The sequence below is a fragment of the Lacerta agilis genome, chromosome 16 (assembly GCF_009819535.1).
Source record: "Lacerta agilis isolate rLacAgi1 chromosome 16, rLacAgi1.pri, whole genome shotgun sequence".
NCBI lineage: Eukaryota > Metazoa > Chordata > Lepidosauria > Squamata > Lacertidae > Lacerta > Lacerta agilis.
The window spans coordinates 25,293,480-25,320,834 of NC_046327.1; the positions used below are offsets into that span (position 1 = coordinate 25,293,480).

Genomic DNA, 27,355 nt, shown 5'->3' on the forward strand with positions numbered 1-27,355 from the left:
AGCACATAACTCTCCCTCTCTTTCCCCTCCCAACCCGCTTGCTTTGCATTAAGTCCCAATCCGATTTCCCCAACTCTCTGGTGTCTGATTTAATTTGCCTGATGCTGCTCCTGGAATTGGCCCTCCCCCAAACCCCCACCCTTCCCTCCACAGTATCCCAGCTCCCCACCGGGAGATCTGTCCTGGGAGAGGATGAGACATTGAGAGCCAGCGAGAGATACCAAGCGTGTGGACTGTCGCTGGTGCTGCAACACAAACAGTTGAAGTAAACTAGCAGTGGAAGCAGGTATCTCGTGGCCTGAAGGAGCCAAACCCCCCCACCCAGGGAGCCAGGGGGTCCTGAGCAGGAGGGGTCAGCCCATAGAGAACGGTAAGAGTAGACTCCCTTCTTGTTTCTTCTCCCTGTTTTCTAGCACCCGAATCCCTCACTCTTTTTGACTTGGTGGAATGCAAATTCTGGGTTTTATAGGGTGTTGAAAGAGACCTGGTTTAAGAAGGTTGTGGGACAGGCAATTGCATAAAAGTGATTTTGTTTCTTGGGGCTACTTTCAGAAAAATACATTCCCCAAACCATTATCTCTGTAGTTTGTGGAGCGGAGGTGTGCATATTGCCCCTTGTGAAGTGCAACAGGAGTGTTATCTATTATCACCGATCAACTTTCCAACTGATGAACTCATTACAAACTAAAAAGCGACTAGGCTTCACGAGTGATGGTGAACGAGCTTTCCCCTGTACTTTTTGCTGTCCTGAAGTATTTGTGCATCCTGCCTGTAGAGCTGGCAGGTTGGCACCAAGTTCCGTTCTATTCACTGAAAAGGAGAGAGGGCCAGGAGTCCTGCTTCTCCCAGAAAAGGATATTCCACAGAATGCCCTAAAGGACCCCCTAATGTAATGAGCTGGCAGCCACACGCTTCAGATTCTCACCCTTGCACCCGTACTTTCAGAGTTCTCTTTGGAGAAAGAATCCACAATGTTTGGTGGGGGCTGAAGGAATAGAAGAGGAGGAGAGATCAGGGTAATTTTATCTTGCCCTTTGATCTCTTCTGGCAGGAGGGTTGGGGGGGGGTAAGAATGGTGGTGGATCAACTCTCTATCCGGTGCTGAAGGAGCTCAGGGTCAACAGGACAAGCAAGTCCTGCCTGCATAGGGATTACATGGAGTCCCAAGACGTCTATTAATCCCACGTCCTTCCGTGCCTTTCCCTTTTCTATTTACAGCTCTTTGCCACAGCCTTCACCTGCCTTCCCTGCCTCAAGAGGAAAACTTGGGGTGCCATAGAAATTCAAGGCAGAGGAATATGCACTGCCTGCCCTCCCTACTGGTCCATTCATTTCCTTTCCATTTGTGACATTAGCTGATTTAAATTTCAAAAACAAAAGTTCACACCACTCTGTTGTACAGGCAAGTGGCACCCACACAGCAATGCCAGGAGGTGCCCTGCATTGGTGGGCCAGGCCATACTGAGTACATCCCCTAGAGTTGTTGCTATTTGGGCCTACTGCTTGTGTAATGGTCAGCTGCCAGTGTGCAAAAACGGACAGGTCCGGCCCTATCGTTGGGCAACCTGCGGCAGCAGGTTCAGTGAGGGGTTGAAGCGGCTGCAGCCCCTGCAGCTCTCATTGTAGCTGACTGCCCTCAGGTGTGGCAAGAGGTACTGAGCCGTCCCCAGTGCCAAAGTGAAGATTCAGCTGCCAGCCCCATTGGTTTCAGTCCACCCTCTTGTTCTTCGCCTCAGGCGGCAAAATGTCTTGGGTGGCATTGGACGTAAGCACAGCTGGAGCTTCCTTTTGCTAACTGAACCAGAAGCACAGACATACACATAGTAATGAGGAAAAAAACTGAGTGATCCTACCCTAAACTGCTTGTCCTGATAATATCAATGAAGTGTATGGAAAGCAAAACAGAGTCACCAAATACTCTGGGTTTTTTTTAATGTAGAAAAGATTTCAGTTTCTTGTATTTGGAAAAATGCTGCTGGTTTGGAGCAGAGGCATTGTTCACATACAGTGGTGCCCCGCTAGACGAAAAACTCGCTAGACGAAGGCATTCGTCTAGCGGAAGGCTGCTCCGCAAGACGAAAAAGTCTATGGGGCTGCCTCGCAAGACGAAAAATTTTCGTCTTTTTTTTTTTTTCGTTTTGCGGAGCGCGGCTGTCATTGCCGCTCCGCAAGACGAAAAACCCGCTAGACGAAAATTTTCGCAGAACGAATTATTTTCGTCTAGCGGGGCACCACTGTACTTGTTTCACACCACGTTTATTTTCCACATATCAGGTGAACATATGGCCAGCTTTCATTGGTTCTTGCCCTTAATGAGTGGTGTTTGGTGCTAAGATAACTACCAGTGTGAGCTTTCTTCATATAGAAGTTGCAGAGCTGAAAGGGACCCTGAGGATCATCTAGGCCAACCCCCGGCAATGCAGGAATGAATATGCAGCTGTCCCATGTGGGGATCGAACCTGCAACCTTGGCGTTACCAGCACCATGCTCTAACCAATAGCTGAGCTATCCAGGCTATTGGCCTTAATGTGTGGTGCATTATCCTAGAGCAGCAGTAGCCGACGTAGCGCTCTCTAGAACTTGCTGTACTACAGCTTGAATCATCTTTGACCACTGGCTGCCTTGGCTGTAGCTGATGGGAGTGGTAGTCCAAAACATCTAGAAGGCACCCAGTCAGTGAAGACGGATCTAGAGGCCTCGTTTTATTGTACAATCCTTAGGGGAAAGCCATATTTTGTATAACTGTAATACAGGCGAAGTTGTCTAGGTGCTCTAGCACTGCTGAGAAGGACCGAAAGAATATAATAACTCTAACCAGACATGATAACATAATATTAAGATATTGCAAAGGAGATAAATGCCATCACTGGTGGCATTAGCAAAGCACCATATACAGGACATGGGGCACTTTTTAAGAACAAAAAGGAAGAATTCAGATAGTTGTTGTTGTTGTTCAGTCGTTCAGTCGTGTCCGACTCTTTGTGACCCCATGGACCAGAGCACGCCAGGCACACCTATCCTTCACTGCCTCTCGCAGTTATTCAGATAGTAATAACGGGGTTTTTTTTTAATGTGTGTAAGGCTGAGGCACCTAGGCAGGTTCAACTAAGATATTATTATAGGATAGAAGAGCTTGTAGTTATTTTCACGGCTGTCATAACTGTTCACTATAGCTGAAGAAGTAGCAACAGAAGAAGCATCTCCTCTTTTTTGTTTGTTTTTGGCGGTCGAGCAAATTTTGCCAAAGTCTTGGGTTTTATTTGTTTTAAATGTCATAATGTGTTGTACAGAATTATGGACAATGTATAGTGTTTTGGACCTGGAATCAGGAGAGACCTGGACTCAAATTCCCTACCCAGCCATGAAGTCCTCAGATGACTTTGGAGAAGTCATTAATATTCAGCCTAACCCATCCAAACAGGGTTGTTGTGGGAATGAAATAGGATTAACATATTCATGCCTCTCTGAACTGCTTGGACAAAGAGCAGGATACGAATGTGATAAAGGAAAGTCTCTAAAGTTAACTTAAAAGAAGATAAACATGACTCAAATAGCATCAAAAAATAAACATGTGTGCTCTTAACCATCAGACTCCTTAATTAAACAAAGGCTTTAGTTGATCACCTAATTAAAGCTTCCATTCTACCCTACACTGTAACAGGTAAAGTAAGTCGAGCATCTATCCACCGATTGAGAACTGTTCAGGATTTATGTATAACATGTGAGAAACACAACAAGCCTACAGAGTCACGCAATTTAAATGTTAATAATGCTTATGTCCCAACAAAATCAACAGGGCAAAACTTAAGCTCATTTCAGCTGGACAAGATAACTGTTAGGTGGGTTTGTAGCTGGTTAACTAACCAAACCCAATAAGTGCTCACTAATAGTTCCTCATTATCTTGGAAAAAAGTGACAAGTGGGACGACTCTGGGTTTTGTCCTGGGCCCATTGTTGTTCAGCTACTTGGATGAAGGTATTGAGGGGTTGCTAATCAAATTTACAGATGACGCCAAACTGGGAGGGGTAGCTAATGCCACAGAAGATAGAATCGGGGTTCAAGATGACCTTAACAAGACTGGAGAGCTGGGCCAAAACTAACGAAATGAATTTCAGTAAGGAGAAATGTCAGATTCTGCACTTAGGCAGGAAGAACCAGATGCACAAATATAAGATGGGGGACACCTGGCTTACTAGCAGTACATGTGAAAAGGATCTAGGGGTCTTGGTGGACCAAAAGCTTAACATGAGTCAACAGTGTGATGCAGCAGGGGGGGAAAGGCTAATGCTATTCTAGGCCATATCAACAGAAGTATGGTGCCCACATGAAGAGGTTATAGTTCTGCTTTATTTTGCCTTGGTTAGACCACACCTGGAGTACCATGTCCAGTTCTGGGTGCCACAATTTAAAGAGGATATTGTCAAACTGGATGGAACGTGTGCAGAGGAGGGCAACCAAGATGATGAAGGATCTGGAAGCCAAGCCTTATGAAGAAGAGTTGAGGGAGTCGGGTATGTTTAGCCTGGATAAGAGGAGATTGAGAGGAGATATGATAGCCAACTTCAAATATCTAAAGGGCTGTCTTTCTTTTTTCCTGCTCTGGAGGGTAGGATTCAAACCAATGGCTTCAAGTTACAAGAAAGTGTGATTCCGACTAAACATCAGGAAGAGTTTTCTGGCAGTAAGAGCTGTTCAACTGTGGAACAGACTCCCTTGGAAGGCAATGACCTTTCCTTCCTTGGAGAGGTTGGATGGCCATCTGTCATGGATGCTTTAGTTGAGATTCCTAGATAGCAGGTGGTTGAACTAGATGACCCTTGGGATCCCTTCCAACTGTACAGTTCTATGATTCTGTATCCATTACCATACATGATCACATTCAGAGCTGTATACAAAGGAGTGCAGGCAGCCATGCTGGTTCAAGCTGGGGTGCAGCGGCGACGGCGGCAGGGGGGTGGGAATCCACTGAACACAGTCATAACCCACAGAGCCAAAGAATCACAGAGCCAATGTGTTTTTTGTTTTTTTCATTTCAGGCTTGATCATTTATTTTTAAATTTATTTTTAAAAGAGGGGTAGAGGACATCTTACTGAATCACCATCGTAAAACTAATATATATATATATTGTAGGTATACTATGGCCTACACTTTCCAACTGCCCACCTCCATTTTATTTATTGTTTATTTTATTTCATAAAGTTTATATACTGCTTGACTGTAGGAAAAAGCCCAAAGTGGTTTTCTTTTCTTTCTGCGAGTTTACCATTTTGTCATTTTTAGATGGATTGTATTCAGGGTTTTTTTTCCAGCTGGAACTCAGTTCTGGCACCAATCAGGTGGGCGCCACTGCCATTATAAGAGAACAAGGGAGGCGTTCATGGTGAGTTCCAGCACCTCTTTTTCTAGAAAAACAGTACTGATTGTATTGCATTAGCATTACGGGTTCTGCCTTGTGTATATGAAAGCAGGACTGTCTTCGTGTCCCTGGGTTTCTCCAGCCTCAAAACAAGCTTCATACAATTGATGCCGGATCTGCTTCAGGCCCGGCTCAATGGGCAGGGTTCTTACTGTATGTCCACTAAAGCACTTTGCAGAATTTGCTGCTTTTCCGGACCAACATTTGCTTTCTGCCATTTACTGTAGAGTACAGCAGGGCTGAGGCTTCAGGGGGAGCTACGAGTTATTCTTATCCTTGTGTGTGGCTTCTTGTCCTTCTGAGGTTGGAAACAATTCCCAGCCTTCATTTAGATTGTTCCCTTTGCGAGATTGGAAGGTTCCACTGGAGACCTGAGCCTAAGCTGCTCCATCTCTCCCTCCTGCTATATTTAGCCCTTCCTATCCCTCCTAATAAGTGAGCCTCTGCCCTAGCGTAGGATTCTTCTGCCAGCTTAGTAACCCCTCCACCTTTGCAGCGGTGCAAACTTCGCCGCACGCAGTAAAGCCCCAACCCCAGCACGCATCCTTCCCCAAAATGAACACAAGGGCTTAAAAATAGCTAAAGGAGAACGAGAAGTTAGGGGACGAAGCGGGTGGCGAATGACAAAAAGAGAAGTTGGGAAGGGAGGTACGATTTGGAAATAGGGCAAGGATAATACGAGGAGATGGAGAAGCAACCCAGGAGGCAACAGAGCTGTGCCTCGAATGCGCAAAACAGGGCTGAGGCTAGCAACAGCTGGGAGAAGTAGCAGGGATTTGGGGCCCCCACAGGACAGGAGAGGGGATGTAGATAGAGCTGGGAAGCTGCCACCCATTAGACGCAGAGGAATGGTCACTGGCGCCATTTGCGGCCAGGCAGGGCTGGTGTGCAAAACACTGTGCCAGTAGGGTGGCCAGAGGTTGGAATTGAGCCAATCTGGGGTCGTAGATAAAGCTTTAGTTTGGAAAGAAGGGAGTTCAAAGCCCACACCCACTGGATAGCTGTGGGCAAGTACTTAACCTCTCACACTAACCTCACCTCACCAAGTTGTTGTGAGGACACAGTGTACATTTCCCCATAGGGTGGCCACTCTCCCCACATTACAGCGTATTTACAGAGTCTGTTTAGAGACAGCCTCTCTTTGGAGGGCTCTCCGACCCCAGTCTGCTATAAGGTATAAGGGGAGTCACGGTGGCCCATTGAGTGTTAATACCTGGGCGGCAGATCGAGCAGGCAATGTGCAGGTCACCTGGCTGCAATCGTCCCCGCCATGCAGGGATGTATTGTGTTTCTGTTTGAATTACAGCCATCATTTTTAAACATGCGCCTATACATACAAATTAGCCAGTGCAAATGTTATGCAAATCTATGTGTCCTCTTCTTTGTGGTGAAGCCTTCCCCTCTTTTCTTGGCAGTTGCCTAAATGGCCCTTCTGCCTGAGTTCTAGAGAGGAATGGCGGGATGGCATTGTGAAAGAAGGAACAATGGCTCTAGTCCCACTGCCATATTTTTAATAACTCATTTGATATTTTATTATACTTGGGCTTGGAATAGAAATGTCACAGGTCTTCCAAACCTCTTGCGTCCCATGGCCTTTTGATCTCGCTCAGAGGCCTTCCCTCACCACACCTGGCTGGACCCTTGAAGGGAGGGAGGCAGAGATGGTCTGCCAAGGATGATTAATCTGACAAAGGAGGCACTAGCCCATAAAAGCTTATGTCACCATAAATCTGGTGCAGACCAACTCTGTGCATGTTTACTTTGAAGTATTTCTGCATTGAACACCATGGGGCTTACTCCCAAGTAAGTGTGTGCTTGCAGCTGTAAGCCTTAATCTTAAAGGTGCAACCTTTCTCTGCTGTTTTTGCTTTAACCGTAACATCATTCCTATAACTAGCAAAATAAATAGAAACGGAAAAGTATCCTGTCGTCATACTTGGAGGGTTGAGGTTGAGAAGAGGGGAGGGTCCACAGTGAAATGTGGACTAGGTGCTTTCCAGCTCATAACTTCCACTTTTAATCACTGTGTTACACTCAAAGCCCTCCCTTCACTTCCTCCTCCAGTATAATGTTGTACTGCTTTCACCTTCCATTAACTCCAGGGTTGCAGGGAGACAGGACATGCTTGTCTGATGCTTTTTCTATACTCTGGCACTGCAACATCGCCTCCAACATTTCTCCGATGAAAATAGGGACGTCCCATTCCATAATGATAATGTTACTATTTATACCCCAAACCTAAACATTAGGAAGAACTTCCTGACAGTAAGAGCTGTTCGACAGTGGAATTTGCTGCCAAGGAGTGTGGTGGAGTCTCCTTCTTTGGAGGTCTTTAGGCGGAGGCTTGACAACCATCTGTCAGGAATGCTTTGATGGTGTTTCCTGCTTGGCAGGGGGTTGGACTGGATGGCCCGTGTGGTCTCTTCCAACTCTATGATTCTATGATTCTATGATCTTACTGGGTTGCCCCAACCACTCTGGGCAGCTTCCAACATATATAAAAATATAATTAAACATTTTAAAAAAACAAAAACAAAATACTTCCCTATACGGGGATTGCCTTCAGGCGCCTCAGGGGTTGGATAACTCCATACACTCCAACAAGTCTCCAATGAAAATAGGGACATCCTAAGGAAAAGCAGGACATTCTGGGATCAAATCAGAAACAGGGACATCCCTGGAAAATAGGACACTTGGAGGGTCTGGCACTGTGAATTGCCAAACAGATTCAAGAAAAGGCAGGCTTTAGGGATGTAGAGGCAGGTGGGTCCTTCTCCTTGGAGCAGAGCAGAGAGCTTGGGACAAATTGGGCCAGGATTCAGTTCCAGCCTTAGACAAGACAAAGAGAAAGAGAGGGAACAGAAAAGTCAGAGGCCAATTCCAGCTTTCACCAACCTGGTACCCTCCTGGTTGTTGACCAGTTCTTTTTTTTATAGGAAAAAAGTGAAGGTACTCGCCATGAAGTTGTTACAATAAGTGCCACACTTTTAACATGGGGGGGGGGAGAGAGAAGGTGCTGGTACTACGTACCCGCTGATGAGAGTTGTATGGAGGACTCCAGTTGGAAAAGGCTGTTATATTCAAACAACTGTTTTGCAGAGGATAACATGACAGCTGCACGTCTTCCTTTGCTTGTAGGCCTATTGTCCACTTTAATAAACCACACATTCGCCTCCAAGAATAATAAGACCAAGGGCTGTGTCATTAAAGAACACTGTAAATATTATTGGGTCTCTTGGTGCAACTCAGACAAGATTCAGACTAAAGCACATGGTTAATATTGCTGCAGAAGACACTCGAGGAAGATTCTGCCAATGCATTGATCAGATGCCCCAAACCAGGACCAATTTTAAACTCCCGAAACATCAAATGTGGAAACAACAGAGATGCACAGGTAGATCTACTGGTCTTTCCACCACTGCTATAGTTACAGGAAGGTTAAGGCAAGTGAAATATTATAAATGGAAAAACTCACAGAGAAGCCATAAATAAGAGGATGGAGTATTGCATGAAGAGAGAGGGAGGGAAATTTGTCCTAGAAGATGGTCACCCATCAAAATGTATATACCAGTCTTCAGTTGAAATTCCCAAAATGTATATACCAGTCTTCAGTTGAAATTTATAAAATATTTTTTTTTTAATTTACAGTTCGTACAGGAAGAATGCTATAAAAAGCCAGATATAAACAATAAGCAAGGCTAAAGTTAACTCTAAAAGGCCTTTCCTTGATTGTTGAAAGTATGACGAAGTGGGCACCAAGACCTCTCTGAGGAAAGCATTCCTTAACTGAGGTGCCACCACTTAAAAGGCCCTGTCCTTGGTAGCCACTTTCCTTACATCAGATGGCAGCCCTTTGCAAAAGGGAGGCACCTTTGAAGACAGACAGCTATGAAGTATCCTGGCATCACAAAGTTCGACTCCCTTCTTGGGACAGGAAGTGAGCAGATTACTTCATACCCACTGAACTGTGGGAAACTGTGAACCACAGTTAAGTTACGAAGGACCTGCCCAGAGCTTCAGACAACGCTAGTTTGGGACTAGGGATTCTGGCTGGGTTCAGTTTGTTTGTTCAATGGCCTTGATTTGCTCAGCTTGACTAGTAACTTGAGGACCATGTGATATTCTGACCCGTACAGAAACCACAATAAGGATCCAGTGTGGTTGTTGCAGCTGTGGGACAGAAATTAATTTTTTTTAAAAAAAATCCTGTGGTACCTCATGAAAAATAGCAGCCATCATTTCTATTTACATTGTCAAGGGTCCCTGCAATGCAATAAGAAAAACAGGAGAGAAAACTGCCTAGTTTTTAAACTGGGGGAGCTTGTCTTTTTATGACATCTCATGTGTGAAACACTCCAGATTTTCCAACCCAGAAAGGCTGATTTTGTTTGAAGATCGAGAAAGAAAGCACATGAACGAGAATTGTGGAAGGTGAACAGAACTGAGAGACGTCCAGAGTCCAAACAAAAGGGGTCTAGAAGAAGTTAAGAGGGAGTTTGGCTCTTTTACAAGTTACTTCTCTGGTGCATATTCCCTTGTCACTCCTGAAATTTTTATTTTCAATGTCCCTTCGATGCAGATTAGTTAATATGCTTCAACAAGACTTTTATACTTGCAGTACGGATGGGGCAATCACTCATATTTACCCAAAGCATATTTTAAGTATAGAAATTTCTGGTCTGTGCTCTTCAATTCCAAGCACGAAACCGAGAGATAGTTTATTCCAGACTGATAACTCCAGACTAATATGCAAAGTTTAGGGGTGAAGTGGGGTTGGTGGCAATCAAGGAAGTGTAAACAACTCCCTTGCGACTCCATTGTATCCCTTTGATGCAAGAAGCAGGAAAAAAATCCATCTGCCTGACATGGAAAAAACTTGAGGGAAGAGAGTGGAGAGGTGGGTAGTGAGGTTACCTGCAGAAGGTGAAGCCTGAGGAATTTCTGGTGCTGTTTGAAGACCAAGAGCAAAGCCTACACGCCATACATTTAAAGCACATTTCCCCCAAAGAATCCTGGGAGTGGCAGTTCGTGAAGGGTGCTGGGAACTGTAGCTCTGTGAGCAGTAAACTACAGTTTCCCGAATTCTTTGGAGGGAAGCCATGTGCTTTAAGAGTGTGGTGTGTGGCTATAGCATTACTCTGACTGCCACGTTACAACCTATTAAAAACAACAGAATCACCCAATGGGAAGCCAAGATGGATGTGGACAGCAGTACCTGAGGGTGTTTAATTCTTCCCTGTAGTGCCATTTAATTCCTCCATCCTTGTAGCTGCTGAAGAAAAAAGTCAGGCACAATATGGATACCTCTGTCTTGCCTTCATCCCACAGCGGGGTTATTAGCATCTTTGGGAGAGGATTTCAATCAAGTAAAATGCACAGGACAAGTTAAAACATCCCTCCCCTGCCCTGATCCAGTATGGACACCCTGCAGCTGCTTTTTAATGTTTTTTTAATAGTTATTATCTTAATGGCAAGAGATCCAATCATGGTTCTGCCATGTAACATGCAGGTTTATTCTGGTTTGATCGTTTTCGGCCAATCAACATGCAATCTATGACTAGGATCTCCTATGGGGTTTTTAAAATTGAAAGGTATTTGGGGGTTAGGTGGGGGATCAGGACCAAGGCCATGGGGGTATTATCCCTTTTCACAAAGTGTTTCTTAAAAATGAAATTGCCACCACCCGGCCTCAGAATGCGTGGTGGCCAGGCCTTTGGCTAAAGAACTGTAACATTTCTCTAATGGCTATGCACTGCAGGTGGTTTCCTGATCTGCGGAGGTGAGGTTTGAGACAAGGGCTCTGCAAGGTGTTGTATGTGATGAACAGCAGTTTGCCACTTCAACAAAGATGGGGATAGAGAAAAATTGGGGCATCTCTGTGAAGCAGGGATCTGCTGCCTATTTGCCACTGCTGTGCTTGTATATTTGCAAATAAAGCCAACAGTGCGTCAACACTCTGAAAGCTCCAGTGCCATCTCTCATCCAAAGAAAATGAAGCCACTGTAGGTAGCTCTGCCCTTGAAACCTCTCCCTGCTTGCTTGGGGAAAGTGGGGATCACAGATGGGACCAGCAGTTCTCCAAAGCAGGGAAGAAGGAAACAAATGCTTGGGGAATATGTTGACATTTCTGAACTGGCAAAAGGTCTGTGCACTGTTTCCTCCCTGAACCAGCCGCTCCCTGAATCACTCAAATAATATATTCCTACTACCAAACAGTCTTACCTGGGATCATCAGGTGAGATGCAAAACATCCAGAGAACATCCTGAAACCTGAAACTCTCACCGTGGCCCATCACAGAACAGGTGTGAGTGGAGTCTGAAGATGGAGGGATGCTGGTGGGGAGAGAAGAGTCAGTCGGCAACCAAGAGTGATGAATGACCCTCCTCTAAACCCTTGTTGCCATACATTCAGACAATTTTCACATGACAGTCTCCTGGCCTCTTAAGGGCATGCAGACAGAGTCTTTTAATCTGTAGCCCCTTTGCCATCCTGTTATCCCATGTTATCGTTCCAACCAGCTTCATTAATGGATCCCCTCCAAACTGACACCAAAGTTTTGGCACCTGGTTTGGAGTGAACTGGAAAATGTTGGGCATTTTTGGGGGGTACCCATGGCCCCCAGTTTGAGTATTAATAGCTCAGTTTGGGAGGACGGCACAAAATGCGAGGTTCGTGGCACAACATGAGCACAAATGTTTGGCATCAATTTGGAGGGGATCAGACGATGTTGGCTTGGGGGAGGTATTCACTTGGAAGCCTGATTGCTGTATAAATTACTCAGTTTTGGGGGTGGTACAAAACAAGGGGTTCAAGGTACAAAACAGCACAAAATCATTGCAAAAAAAAATGGCACTGGTTTGGAGTGAATTGGACAATGGTTTGGGGGGATACTTATGGCGTCTTGTTTGAGTATCAATCACTCAACACAATATGTGGAATTTGCAAAACAAAATGAACACAAAACTTTGGCATCAGTTTGGAAGGTTACACGCTAAGCTGCTCCAGTCCCTTACCTCACTCCCATAGTTGCCGTTGTTTTAAATCCTGTGCATACAGCTTCAGCCTCCAATAGATAATCCCATTGAATTCATTCATTTAACAACATTTAAAATGACCAGAAAATACATACCTAATTAATTGGACAGCCCTATTTTAAAATGCCAATGATTTTTACCAGAAAGTCTTACAATAATTGCAGGTGGCCAGTGCCATCTTGGAAGAGGGCTTCCTCCTTTCACTGAGGAGGGAACCCCTCTTCTAAGATGTGGTCCTCTGTGGCATATGCACGTGCCATCTAAAAAACAAGAAAAGCTGCCTTTTTCATTAAAAAAAACCCAACAACTATCCAATCATGTGCATTCTAAACTCTTCAGTTGCACCTTTCAGCCTAAAAAGGACAGCTTGCAATGATGGTACTGTACACATTAAGCAAACCGTACAAATCCAATGATATGTAGAAAGAGGATAAAACCCACAAGACGGGCCAGGATAAAAACAACCAAAACAGCAGATTGGATCAATTAATTCATATTTCAAAACTCATCTGATGAATCAGTTAACATTTCTTTCTAACTGGGTGATGTCCCTAGCTGGGCAGCATAGCAGAGGGATGTTTGCCAAGTCAACACGCAGGAACTGAGTTGGTGGTGGGAGAAGCACCCTGAACGAGGCAGCGTCTACAAGTTGTAGCAGCTACCTAGGGTGTCGCTGAATTTCCTCTCTCAGCACTGCCACCTGTTGCTCCTGCTAAGTAGCAGCACAGCAGAAATTAGGATTGCTGGCTTGATGTGATGATCAAAGAGAGACCAAAGCTGAGTAGGCACCGTGAATTTGAAGCACACAATTTCCCCCCCAGTAATCCTGGAAAACTAGGGTTGCCACCTTTGTTCTGGCAAAATACAGGACTTGGTGGCAGTTGCGCGTGATCCACCCCACCCACCCGTCGCCACTTGGTGCTGAAATGACTTCAGAGCAATCCATTACAATCTATTGCAGCCTAACCGGCTGGCCCCTCTAAAATTTGTCACACACAAATACACACACACACACAAAATTTGTAAATCTGTCTGTGTTTTGCTACCCAGAGCTGAAATACATGACCTTTCGTAGTACGGTATAGCAATAAATGCAGGCCAGGGCAAAAATAAATAAATAGGGGGGGGGGCATATTCTGCTGAGAGGATGAGCTTTGTTCCACATATTCAATTTCGGAAGGAGATAAAAAATATTAAGGAGGGCGGGAGGGCAAATCTTGTGGGTAGCTGTTCCCTCCCTCCTCTCAAATATTATGTTCTTCAAAACTGGGGTCTCTTCTGGGCTACACTGACCGAAAACCGCTTGTTTCTAGAGACTCAGAACCTGTTGCTCTCTGAGGGACAGCAGGGCCTGGTGCCCCAGGCTGCAGCTGTGGGCGGTTGCCATAACCCAGACCAAGCTGCAGGGCAGTGGAAGGGACAACATGAAAGCCTTGCCCTGGTTTGCTCCTCCTTGGAGGTGGGATGAGGAGAGGGAGTGAGTGGGGGTGGGAAGAAAGGAGAGAGAGAGAGAGAGAGAGAGTCCAGCAGCAAAGCAGAAATAGGGGGAATACAGGACAAACTGTGTCCTGCATTGAATCAATACAGAACACAGCATTTTACATTGAAATAAGGGATAACCCCCCCGCAGTGTATAGGATGGGTGGCAACCCTCCTGGGAACTGTAGTTTACCCCTCACAGAGGCACAATCCCCAGCACCCTTAACAAGCTACACTTCCCAGGGTTGTTTGGGGGGGGGGGAAGTCGTGTACTTTTTAATGTGAGTGTGTCTGGAGCCCAAGACAGTTTGGAGAAGGTCATTTTTCATCTGCTGCTACTTCTTTTACTCTTGTTAATTGTTTTCCTAATGCTACTTTAAATCTTGGAATCGTAACGTTGCGTTTTAGTCATTTGCTGTAACCCACCTCGGGAGGATATGATATCCCCTAAAGAGCTGGCTAGAAATCCATTAAATAATGTCCGTCAAACTGACCACGACCAGAATTGGCTGAAAAGAGTGGAAGGGAATTAGATGCATCGCTAATACTGAAAAGGAGGTTAGTGGGGTGGGTGAGGAGAGGAGCTTATTGAAATGAAGGCAGCCCTGTATTTAATGTTTTTAATGACTGATGTTTTTTCGTGTTTTTACTATTCTGCTGGGAGCTGCCAGATGGGTGGGGTATAAATATTGTTGTTGTTGTTGTTGTTGTTGTTGTTGTTGTTGTTGTTGTTGTTGTTGTTGTTATCCACAGGATAATTTTCATGTTCTATCTGGAGTGCCCCAGCCTTCTGGGCTTGGATAATTTAAAGGAAGGGAAAAGAAAATGGGTTTTTAATACAGAAATCAGCCACACTTGACACTGAACTCCAAGGCCGCACACTTGCAAACCGTTTCCAAGCATTCCTCTCCAGCGCAATTCATTCCTGCAACACATGCAAGGGCACACGCACAGGAGAGAATAGGAAGTGGAAGGGAAACGGTCGCAGGCCTTGCCTCACCCATGAGGTAAGACGATGCATCTGCCTCAGGCTGCAGAATACACAGGGGCAGCAGATCCCAATATGGATCTTTTCCCCCCTTCTTGTTCCTGATGTAGATCTTCACTCAACCCTTCTTCCCTGGTGGGGAGGAGAGGGTGCCATCTGGTGCTCTGCCTCAGGGCCAAAACATCTCAGGCCAGCCCTGCATGGACTCAGCGCTAGGGTTGCCAAAAGACCAGAAGTTTGATCTGCAAAAATCAGCAGGTGAAGTTCTTTGGTTTTTTTGTGTTGTTTTGCGGCATGGACATTATTGCCTCCTGCTGCTGTTGTTGAAGACATAGAAGTACCAGGCAGTAGTTAAGCGGTCAAACTTACCCAACAATGGACCACAGCAGGGGAATTTCTGGTAGGGTGGAAAGCAGAAGTGGATGACAACTCCACCCCATGCTTTTAAAGCACATTGAGCACACATTTAAAGCACATGACTTTCCCCCCCAAAGGCTCCTGGGAATTGCAGTTTCCCCTTCACAGAGCTCCCAGTTCCTAGCACCCTTTACAAACTACCGCTCCCATGATTATTTGGGGGAAGTCATGTGCTTTTAATGTATAGTGTGGATCAGCTCAAAGGCTGAAGGCACTGGGCGAAGTTGTGGATTTGTGGTTTTTGGAGTCCACAGGATGGGCCACACATTTCGTAGCCTGTTTGGAATCTGAGTACTGTGGGTGAAAAATTCAATGTTTTATTAAAGTGGATTTATTTAACTGTGCTTTCTGTTTTAGGGGCTATAACTTTTACAAATGGCAAACAGAACATGATAGACTGTAAAAACACATGGTTGAATAACACATTTATTTTATATGTGTACACACACACACACACCTCCCTTGCTCATGGATTTTTCCTAGTGAGCTTTCCTCATTGATCTGTGGCAACAGAGCAATGTGGTAAAAGTCATTGCGTTGCTTTGGGCTGGCCCAAAATTTGCAGAACATTTTGCTGTGTAGGAAAAATTGCAGGGTAACACTCTGGCATACAGCATTCAAGCGACTCTTGAGATCTGGATGAACAGGAAGAAGAAGAAGAGTTTGGATTTGATATCCCACTTTATCACTACCCACATTCTTCTTTCCCTTCCTCCCCCACAACAAACACTCTGTGGGGTGAGTGGGGCTGAGAAACTTCAAAGAAGTGTGACTAGCCCAAGGTCACCCAGCAGCTGCATGTGGAGGAGCGGGGACACGGACCCGGTTCACCAGAGACTACCGCTCTTAACCACTACACCACACTGGACTTCTGGAGACATGAACGAGTTGGGATGTGGCCACCTCAACCTCTCTTTTCATTTCCGCAGGACCCAGGTGACCCCGAGTGGGAGGCCCCAAGCTAGCCTGTTAAGATGGGTGAAATAGAGCAGATGAAGCAAGAAGCTGAGCAGCTGAAGAAGCAGATTGAGGTAATGCGGGGCGGGGGGGGGGGGGCGTAAGCCAGGATGAGAACCTAGCCCTCTCCAGACATTCTTGGCTTCCATGGTCAATGGTCACAGATGGTAGGAATCGTAGTCCCAAAACATCTAAACCAGTGTTTCCCAAACTTGGGTCTCCGTCTATTTTTTGGACTACAACTCCCATCATCCTTAGCTAGTAAGAAGACCAGTGGTCAGGGATGATGGGAATTGTTGTCCGAAAACAGCTGGTACCCGAAGGTTGGGAAACACTGATCCAGAAGGCCAGATGTTCTCCATCTATGGTGTGAGGGCCAAGCTATGAATCAGGAAGACCCTAGTCCCAATCTTCCTTGCCACAAGGACGCTATTTACAATAAGAAATAAGAAATAAATCAGATGAGAGAATCTTTCACATAAACACCCAAAAAAAAAAAAAACTCCCAGTTTTTCGATTGACTTGCCTAAGATCCAGGACACAGCACCACCTTCCGGAAATCCCCCCCCCCCCGAACATCAATTCCGCCTTTGAAATCCCAGTAATGTCTGGGAAAATCCAGGCGCATGGCAACCCTGTTATAGACGCAGACCTTCTTTGGATAAATGCAATGATATTTGGTATGAGTTTACACATAATATATTAGGTTATTGATAATTATATGTGTATTAGGATAATAAGAATAAACATGTCTGTATATTAATGTATGGTCATGTAACAGTATTTTTTTAAATATTCTTTTATACTTTTTCTCCTAATTTTTCTCAATCTTTTTATAAATGAAATTCTTCTTCTATTATTATTATTATTATTATTATTATTATTATTATTATTATTATTATCTGAGGCCAGATAATCTGAGACTACCAGCATCCACAAAGATACAGAAGATCTCTAGGCCTACTGTCTCTTTTTGCCTGCAATTTCACTCCCTATGTCCTTTGTTGCAGGATGCCCGAAAAGCTTGTGCGGACACTACGCTTACACAGGTAGGAAGGGCTGGTACTAAATCACTGTGTCTGGGCAGAATTTGTCTAAAGGGAAAAATCCATCAGGGCTGAGAAGAGAGGAGTGGAGTTTCCTGTAATCACCTGTGGCCAGGGCCGGCCCAGCCATTTGGCTAAAGAAGAGAGGAAGCAGTTGCCTCAGGCAGCAAATGATGGGGGGGGGTATAAGGAGTAGCAGTGACTAGGTATTGGAATATAGAGTCACACAGCCTGTACTGTACAACCAAAGGTGGCCTGCAGTCCTCAAATGCAGTGAGGGATGCTGATTAACTTTCAGTTACTCAGCGGCAAGAAGAAGAAAAAGGAATAAAGGTTTTTCACACAAAGAATTCCTTCCTCTGTTTAATCTTTATTGTCAACCAGAAATCAGGCTTTTCACTCTGCCTTAGCCAATTTCCCCTCTCTTCTTCTTCTTCGACTCTTACAAGCTTTCCGATCATAAATTTTCACCAGCAGACAGAGAACTATCTAAGTTACAATTTTTCTTGTGCCAAAAATGTTTTAAGAAAGAGGGGATGCAGATCTTCGGACCACAAATGGTTCTTTGAGTGAGATGTTAGTTCCTCAGTTCGCCAGCTCATTTTAGCCACCATCTGAGCCCCCGGGCGCAGATGGCAGAAAACGGCCTTGATCAGAGCATTTGAGGTTATTCCCTTGATCACTCTTTATCTCAGAGTGCCTCATGATCAGACATTCAGTCTATCATCAATCACCACGTAATTATCTCCTGTCATCAGAGAGCCGACAGAGAGACTGTCAACCCGCCATTTCTTCCCCCAGAAGTCCCCTGTTTAAGGTGGTTTCTGTACATGGAAAGAGAGAGGAACTAATACCATGCAGCAGCCATAACAGTGTGTGTTTGTACATACATTGTCCCTCCTTCCGCCATGATGGCTGGGGCTGAAACTTCCTCCTTTCTCTGCAGCTTGTGTCCGGGCTGGAAGTGGTTGGGCGCATTCAGATGCGTACACGGAGGACTCTGCGTGGACACCTGGCTAAGATCTATGCTTGTCACTGGTCCACAGATTCCAAGTAAGTGACACAAAAGGATTGTACCTGCTTCCCCTTGTTGCGCCCTGTGCCAGAAGCTCCTTCGCTCAGGCTCAAGGTATTTTGGCACCTGAGGCGAACCACAAAATGGTGCCCCCTACCCCCAGCTGGTGAAGAAGGGGTGAGGGAAGATCTATGCTTGGAACGGGTGGGAGAATCAAATCAACCTTACAATGGTTGAAGTGGGAATCAATGGCCGTCATGTAAATTGTTGGTGTTGTATAATCATTGTGATGCTATTATGTGAACAAATCCAGGAGTCTTAAGCTATAAGAGTGCCCTGTAGGCAGAGGAAGATAAGCCCACCCTTCAACTACCCCTTAATTACTCAAGTGTAGTAATTACATTGACATCAGAATGCCAGCCTATATCTCTCCCCCCAGTCCTATTTAAACCAGGTATATCATTCCAGTAGTAATGTACGGAAGTGAGAGCTGGACCATAAAGAAGATTGATCGCCGAAGAATTGATGCTTTTGAATTATGGTGCTGGAGGAGACTTGAGAGTCCCATGGACTGCAAAAAGATCAAACTTATCCATCCTTAAAGAAATCAGCCCTGAGTGCTCACTGGAAGGGCAGATCCTGAAGTTGAGGCTCCAGTACTTTGGCCACCTCATGAGAAGAGAAGACTCCCTGGAAAAGACCCTGATGTTGGGAAAGATGGAGGGCACAAGGAGAAGGGGATGACAGAGGATGAGATGGTTGGACAGTGTTCTCGAAACGACTGGCATGAGTTTGGCCAAACTGCGGGAGGCAGTGGAGGATAGGGGTGCCTGGCATGTTCTGGTCCATGGTGTCACGAAGAGTTGGACACGACTGAACGACTGAACAACAACATAACATTCCTGGGGGGAAACACAATAAGTAAAACAAAAACACCTGTTGCCAGCCACCTGTTAGCAATATCTCAATAGCTCATGAAAATTAAGCCCTCTTCTGGAAGCGCCCAATGTAGTAGAAATCACAGAATTTCCCTTGAGAATGTGGACTGAACCTTGAAGGTTTGGTAGCCCCAGGGAGAAAGGCAATGGCGTGAGATGAGGCAAGGAGGTGTACTCTGAAGGAGGGAGCCCTCAGGACCTTCCCGGTCAAAGCAACCAAGCTAACACACACCTGGTTCTCTCCCTTAGGCTCATGGTCAGTGCCTCACAAGATGGGAAACTCATTGTCTGGGACACATACACAACCAACAAGGTAAGGGATATTATCATGTGATACAGTGACAATGAAGTATTTGTATTTCAATAAAGTATTTCTATCAGCAGGTATTATCAGCAAGGTCAGAAATGAAAATATGCCAATTTCCTCCAAAGCCACAAACATCTTGTTCCTGAGTTTGTTTCGTCATGTCTGAGTTGCAGCCCGTGTTTCTTTCAATGTTCCTAGCTCCATCTGCTTGCATAATATTGCATAATAGAAACATAGAGTTGGAAGGGACCTTGGGGGGGGGTGTCATCTAACCCAAACTCCTGCAATGCAGGAATCTCAACTAAAGCACCCATGGCAGATGGCCATTAGGGCTGGGCGATATACAGGTGAAACTCGAAAAATTAGAATATTGTGGAAAAGTCCATTTATGTAAGCAATTGTTTTCATTAGCTACTGGAGTTTAATATATGAGATAGACTCATGACATGCAAAGCGAGATATGTCAAGCCTTTATTTGTTATAATTGTGATTATGGCGTACAGCTGATGAAAACCCCAAAGTTGAAATCGTTAATTTGGGGTTCTCATCAGCTGTACGCCATAATAATCACAAATATAACAAATAAAGACTTGACATATCTCGCTTTGCATGTCATGAGTCTATCTCATATATTAGTTTCATCTTTTAAGTTGAATTACTGAAAGAAATTAACCTTTCCACAATATTCTTATTTTTCGAGTTTCACCTGTATATCAATACATCATCCAAAACCGGTTTGACATCCATATTGGTTTCATAATTTTTGAGCTGTCAATATGTCACAAATCATGGTGTGTGTGTGTTTTATGCAAAAATCAAAATGTGGGCAAAACCACAAATCCAGTCAAGGCCTCTGCATAGCTCCAGCCTTGTTTCAGACATTGTGATAAATCAATATAGCGCAATGTTTAGCTGGTGATATATCGCGATGTTGAAAACCAGATATTGCCCAGCCCTAAATTGGCCATCCAACCTTACTTTGGATTTCTATCCTGTCCTCTCATCCCAGGTTCATGCCATCCCTCTACGCTCCTCCTGGGTCATGACCTGTGCCTACGCCCCATCAGGGAATTTTGTGGCCTGCGGAGGTCTCGACAACATGTGCTCCATCTACAACCTCAAGAGCCGCGAAGGGAATGTGAAAGTGAGCCGGGAGCTCTCAGCCCATACAGGTGAACTTTCTGCCAGGACTTTTCACGTTCTTTCCTCCCACAGAATCACAGGAAACACACAGGAAGCGGCAGCAAGTGCCAAATTCAACTTCCTGGCACTCTCAGTTTGACACAAGACGCTCCCTTGTTCCAAGTTACAGTGTTGGCCGAATCCGCTCTCTACACTGTCTGGCAGCTGCACTCCTGGGTTTCAGGCAGGATTCCTGGGGAGATGGAGAGACTGGGGATTGAATTGAGCACCTTTTGCATGCCATCCATGTGCTCTACCCCTGAGCTACAGCCCTTCCCCAAAGCTTTCCTTTAAAACAAAAAAGGCAAGTTTCTAGTCCTGTGATTGTGAAGATATGCTTTCAAGTGTGTGGGTAACGAGGCAAAACCCCAGAAGCCCAAGAGGTCGATGAATACAATTCCCAGTGGTGCCCTTTGTAGATCCTTGTTCCTCTCTACAAAGTGGGATAAATGATCATTATTATAGTACAAAATTGCAAAACAATGAACAATATTTTCCTTATCGGACTTATTTATGTAGGTTTCCCAATTCAGCTTTCCGTGGTCCAAAATGTTGATTTAAAAAAACTATTATTTTTTGCAGAGAGCACAGACAGTGCTTGCAGTAACCTCTACCGACACAAACATATGATATTCAGAGTCTGTTATCTCTTCCCTGCAGGTTATCTCTCCTGCTGTCGATTCCTAGATGACAATAACATTGTGACTAGCTCTGGGGACACCACATGGTGAGTATATCTTATCTAGCCATGTAGGAATTGGGGGAGTGGGGGGTGGGGAGAGAGAGCAGGAGAGAGATTGACGAAGGAATGACAAGTGCTTGAAGGGAAAAATTATTTCAGCGCCAGTATGTTTCAGAATAAACCTCCTTCAGGAACCTTGTAAATATTAAAACACACAAACACACACACACACACACACACACACACACACACACGGAGATAGCACTGGGATAGTATTATGTTTCATAATATAATAGAGTAAATATGAAACAAAGTGATTAAATTACTTATTATAAAGGGTGGGTGGGTATAGTTTCACAATATACAAACAGAACAGAACAAAACAGTATAGGAAGAAACCGTTAATAACATTTATTACATTTCATGTAGCATACAAAAATCGCAAAACTATTTCCAACAAAAGCATCTGGATTTAGATAGATAGATAGATTTATTTATTGTCATTGTCCATATATACACAGTATACACAACAACGAAAATCAAACACCCAAAGACCGGATTTACCATACACATTTGCACATATCTCCAACACTCTCATCCTTATTAAAACATAATCTATTAAAACATAACATAATCCAGAGTATAACATAACCTATTAAAAGCATAGCATAACCTAAAAGCCTGATGCTTTTGAATTATGGTGCTGGAGGAGACTCTTGAGCAGGGGTCAGCAACCTTTTTCAGCCGTGGGCCGGTCCACCATCCCTCAGACCATGTGGTGGGCTGGACTATATTTTGAAGGAAAAAAATGAACAAATTCCAATGCCTCACAAATAACCCAGAGATGCATTTTAAATAAAATGACACATTCTACACATGTAAAAACACTCTGATTCCTAGACTGTCTGCGGGCCGAATTGAGAAGGCAATTGGGCCGCATCCGGCCCACGGACCTTAGGTTGCCTACCCCTGCTCTTGATTGTCCCATGGACTGCAAGAAGAGCAAACCTATCCATTCTTAAGGAAATCAGCCCTGAGTGCTCACTGGAAGGACAGATTCTGAAGCTGATACTTTGGCAACCTCATGAGAAGAGAATACTCCCTGGAAAAGACCCTGATGTTGGGAAAGATGGAGGGCACAAGGAGAAGGGGACGACAGAGGACGAGATGTTTGGACAGTGTTCTCGAAGCTACTAACATGAGTCTGACCAAACTGTGGGAGGCAGTGGAAGATAGGCGTGCCTGGCATGCTCTTGTCCATGGGGTCACGAAGAGTTGGACACGACTAAACAACAACAACCACATGATGGGAAAAAGTCCATTTTTTAAAAAAGCAGCTGTAATTCTCCTTACTCTCTCTAACCTGAATCATACTAGTCAGTTTAACTGTGCAGGCTATATCCCAAACTTTGGCCAAGAGATTTTATTCCAGCTGTAAACAATAATTATACAAACTGCACAAAATAAACAAAGGAACCTCTCCCTGTCACCTTTTGATATACCCAAAAGGAGTAGTCAGTGGATAATAATTTTGATTTCCTAAGTATTGGTCCAAAACTTTTAGGACACTTCCAAAAAATATGTAAAATGTCAGCAATGGGCATCTTACATCTCCAACATAAACTACTCACTGTTTCATATGCACAAGTTATGATTTTAAGGATTCTTAAAGCCATTATGATTTTAAGGATTCTTAAAGCCACGACCAGATCAGATACAAGATCAGATACAAGAGCAGAGCAGGTGGCAATTTTAGTAATGTTGCTGCTGCTGTTAGCTGCCTTGAGGTCTGTTTCGAGGAAAGGTGGGACTGAAGTACTTTAAATAACTGTGTGTGTGTGTGTGTGTGTGTGTGTGTGTGTGTGTGTGTTTCCCTAGTCTGTACTGGGTGAAACCATGAGCAGAACAGCCACATCACTCTGTGTTCCTCTGTCCTCCTCAATGCCCCCTCACTGCAGTATGCTCTGGGACATTGAAACCGGACAACCGAAGACAACGTTTGTCGGCCACACTGGAGACTGCATGAGCCTGGCCGTCTCCCCAGACTTCAATCTTTTCATCTCGGGAGCCTGCGATGCCTCGGCCAAGCTGTGGGATGTCCGGGAGGGCAGCTGCCGCCAGACTTTCACAGGGCACGAGTCGGATATCAACGCCATCTCTGTAGGTTCCCCAGAGCTGAGGGGTGGTGGCAGGGCTGGGATAAAGGACACCGACTGGCACAGGGGAAGGCAGCTAGAGTTGAAATAATGGGCAGGGGCTGCAGAATAGGATGGAAGGGAGTGAGATCATTGTTTGCATCTGTCTCTGCCCAGTTCTTCCCCAGTGGCCAGGCCATTTGCACTGGTTCCGATGACGCCACCTGTCGCCTCTTTGACCTCCGGGCAGACCAGGAGCTCATTGTCTACTCACACGAGACCATCATCTGCGGAATTACCTCAATTGCGTTCTCCCGCAGTGGACGGCTCCTGCTGGCTGGATACGATGATTTTAACTGCAATATCTGGGACTCCCTAAAAGCAGAACGTGTGGGTGAGTAGGCCGAGCATCTCTCTATGCAGGATACTTCCCTTCCAGGGACAAAGACCGTCTTCTCCCTCAGGAAAGCATGTCGCTTTATTTTATTTTACAGTATTTATATATCATCACACTGATTCCAGCGTGGGTCACAACCATAAATTGCATGTGCAAGTATTTAAAATAACACCTGCTGGGACTTTTGCTACTTTCATTGTACATTGCCTTGGAACGCTTGGGTAGAAGGTGATCAATAAGTTGTTGTTATTAGTAGTACTAATAAATGTGAAGGACAGAAGGTGGAATAGAAATCAAACCAACAGAAAGGGGTGTTATATGAATCGTGAGGCTTCTATCACCTTTTTGAAATGTATGACGCTTGGAAACCTAATAAATCTAATTAATAGCAGTATGCACAATTAAAACCCCTCTCCCTACCCAATTAAAAATAATAATCGCCATAACATTCCATGAATTTCCAACTCACAATAGCAAGTTGAAATCAGTTACAGGTGGGTAGCTGTGTTGGTCTGCCATAGTCGAAACAAAATAGAAAATTCTTTCCAGTAGCACCTTAGAGACCAACTGAGTTTGTTCTTGGTATGAGCTTTCGTGTGCATGCACACTTCTTCAGATACACTGAAACAGAAGTCACCAGATCCTTAAATATAGTGAGGGAGTGGGGATATTTAAGGATCTGGTGACTTCTGTTTCAGTGTATCTGAAGAAGTGTGCATGCACACGAAAGCTCATACCAAGAACAAACTCAGTTGGTCTCCAAGGTGCTACTGGAAAGAATTTTCTATTTTGTTTCGAAGTTGAAATCAGGTTCAGAAAGTGGGAGGTTCTGCTCTCCAAATGTAGAGAGAATGGTGTCCCCTTTCCAAGGAGGTCAGGCTGTCATCTGGCTGAGAGCTTGTCTAATCAATTAGTATTTCGCATGGTTAAATTGTTCCTGGACTGTGCGAGTGAGAGGCAGATCACAGCACACGAGTGTGTTGTTGACTGAATATTACCTCATATAAAAAGCCCTCCATACATAGGGGTAAGGTAAAGGTAAAGGACCCCTGGATGGTTTAGTCCAGTCAAAGGCAACTCTGGGGTCGTGGCGCTCATCTCGCTTTCAGGCCGAGGGAGCCGCCGCCGCTTGTCCACAGACAGCATTCCGGATCATGTGGCCAGCAGGACTAAACCGCTTCTGGCACAACGGAACACCATGGCAGAAACCAGAGCATGGCACGGTAATGCCGTTTACCTTCCTGCCGCAGCGGTACCTATTTATCTACTTGCAGTGGCGTCCTTTCAAACTGCTAGGTTGGCAGGAGCTGGGACAGAGCAACAGGAGCTCACCCCGTCGCAGGGATTCGAACCGCCGACCTTCTGATCAGCAAGCCCAAGAGGTTCAGTGGTTTAGACCACAGAGCTACCCACTTCTCTAGATATATCAGAGCTCAGGCTACTGTCACTCACTCTTTCTTCAAAATGCTACTTTACCACATCTCCACCCCCCCCCAATAAGGGCTCTCTAATTGTGCAACGGCTTTACTGTTTGTATAAAGTGGTTCAGAGGCTTGGGAATGGAGTTGAGAAGTGGAATTTAATGTATTGTAATGATGTGTGGAGGCCACATTCGTGCATCTGGGACTGTCAGGTGCCAAACCAGGCTCTTGCACCTTTAATAGTTGTCTGATAAGCTACATCTGTTGAAGTTGTCTTCTACACTCTTATGGAAGGTGTAGGTGCCCAGTCCTTTTCTATCTGGCCTCTCCACAACAACAAGTGTAGGTTGAGTTATAAACAAAGAGCTACTTTGTCCCATATCAAGCTGCCCAGATGGAGGCCATGCTCCAAGTAGCTCTGACGCAGCAGGTGAATGGCAACCAGAGACAAATTTGGTGACACCCAGACTTTGGAATTCCTTCCTTAAAGGGACCTGGGTGTTTCCTTCCTCTTATGCTTCCAGTTATTTCATCATAAACTTTATTGCACTAGCCAAAGGCCATGGCATCATTCACAAAGGAAACAAAAAGAAAAGCAACAATAACGATAAAAACCATAAAAACACCAGGCACTTCAGATACAATAAACCACGATCACGTCTCCTAAAAATTATTTGTTGCATACGATAGAATAGCAAGGGATTCTCAGCAGCTTAGATAATATTTTAACTTGGGTGGAATCTACACTCATATATAAAAATTAAAAAAAATGCTGTGAAAATGTTTTTTAAAAAAGTTTTGAAAAATATATTGTATGTGCCATAGCTCACCATCACCATCTAGTGCTGCATTTGTATATTGCACTTCACAACACATTTAAAATGTTTATTTGCAGCTGTATAGCCGAGTCCCAAGGTTCCCATTTTGTCATGGCCATTATTCTCAGTTATATCTGTTCGTTCACACCAAGTTTTCTGCTTTATTAGGTTAGGTGCCTCGGTCTGCATGGCAGAAAGATGGGATGCAAGTATTTTTAAAGTGTTCATAATGGGTTTCCATCCATTCCCCTGTCAGGAATCCTGTCTGGACATGACAACCGAGTGAGCTGTTTGGGCGTAACCGCAGATGGCATGGCTGTGTCTACCGGCTCCTGGGACAGCTTCCTGAAAATCTGGAACTGACGAGGAAATGGGAGAAGGGAGACCTCCCCAGACATCATTTATTGCGTACTACTGGTTGCTTGTTCTGTGCAGACTTACTGATCCATAAGACACTTCCCTACCTAAAGGAGGTGGTCAGGGAAAGGGTCTACAGGCCAGTTTTCCCCAACACTTTTTCTTGCCCTCCCCCACAACCCAAGCTCAGGGATCCCCTCTTAGTGTGGCTGCTTCAGGGACACACTTCAGTGAGAGGCAGGCCACCTATTAACTCTGCCAGCTTCCTTTACTTGAAGCTACAGAAAGCCCCTAGGCTTCTATCAGGTTCCTGACCCCCAACCAGAAGAAGTCAAATGCATTCCCCAGTACCTTCAATTTTTAAGATTTCTTTTCCATTTTTATCCCATTAGTTCACCCACAGACATACCTCAACCCGTTTTGCCCTTTGTTAACCGATCGCATGCATTTCTGTGAAAAGAAGAGGTTCATCAGACCAAGGATTCTGCATTGATCTTTATTCACTTTTATCTCAAGTAAGGAACGAAGAGTAAGTTAGCTCACTGCTATAATCTATGCATTTTCAGGGGTGGGGTGGGGTTTGCTGCCTCCATTTTGGGCGCCAGAGTCAGGGAATGCTTAATGTAGTCCTGTAGTCAGTGCTGCCACCCTGCACTTTCTTACCCGCTGTGTACACTTTCCCCCTCTCCAGCATCTGCTAGATTCCTCTTAGCCACTGCTTTGAAATGTAATTGTACCATACAGGAGTTTTATAGCCCCAGGC

General features: G+C 44.8%; 1 protein-coding gene across 1 annotated transcript; it reads left to right on the forward strand.

Annotated features, from left to right (window-relative positions):
- Positions 1-26,687, forward strand: GNB3 (G protein subunit beta 3). Its single transcript, XM_033173537.1, has 10 exons — positions 1-370; positions 16,267-16,368; positions 17,305-17,343; positions 18,287-18,393; positions 19,543-19,606; positions 20,610-20,772; positions 21,443-21,509; positions 23,423-23,624; positions 23,777-23,993; positions 26,492-26,687. Exons 2-10 carry the CDS (start codon positions 16,312-16,314, stop codon positions 26,596-26,598), a joined length of 1,023 nt encoding a protein of 340 aa, XP_033029428.1. The 5' UTR covers positions 1-370; positions 16,267-16,311; the 3' UTR covers positions 26,599-26,687.
- The last annotated feature ends 668 nt before the right edge of the window (positions 26,688-27,355 follow it).

Coding starts and splice junctions, on each gene's coding strand:
- GNB3 (XM_033173537.1), top strand. CDS start 16,312: ATGGGTGAAATAGAGCAGATGAAGCAAGAAGCTGAGCAGCTGAAGAAG. Junction 18,394..19,542: donor CACTGGTCCACAGATTCCAA/GTAAGTGACACA, acceptor TCTCTCCCTTAG/GCTCATGGTCAGTGCCTCAC. Junction 21,510..23,422: donor AGCTCTGGGGACACCACATG/GTGAGTATATCT, acceptor CCCTCACTGCAG/TATGCTCTGGGACATTGAAA.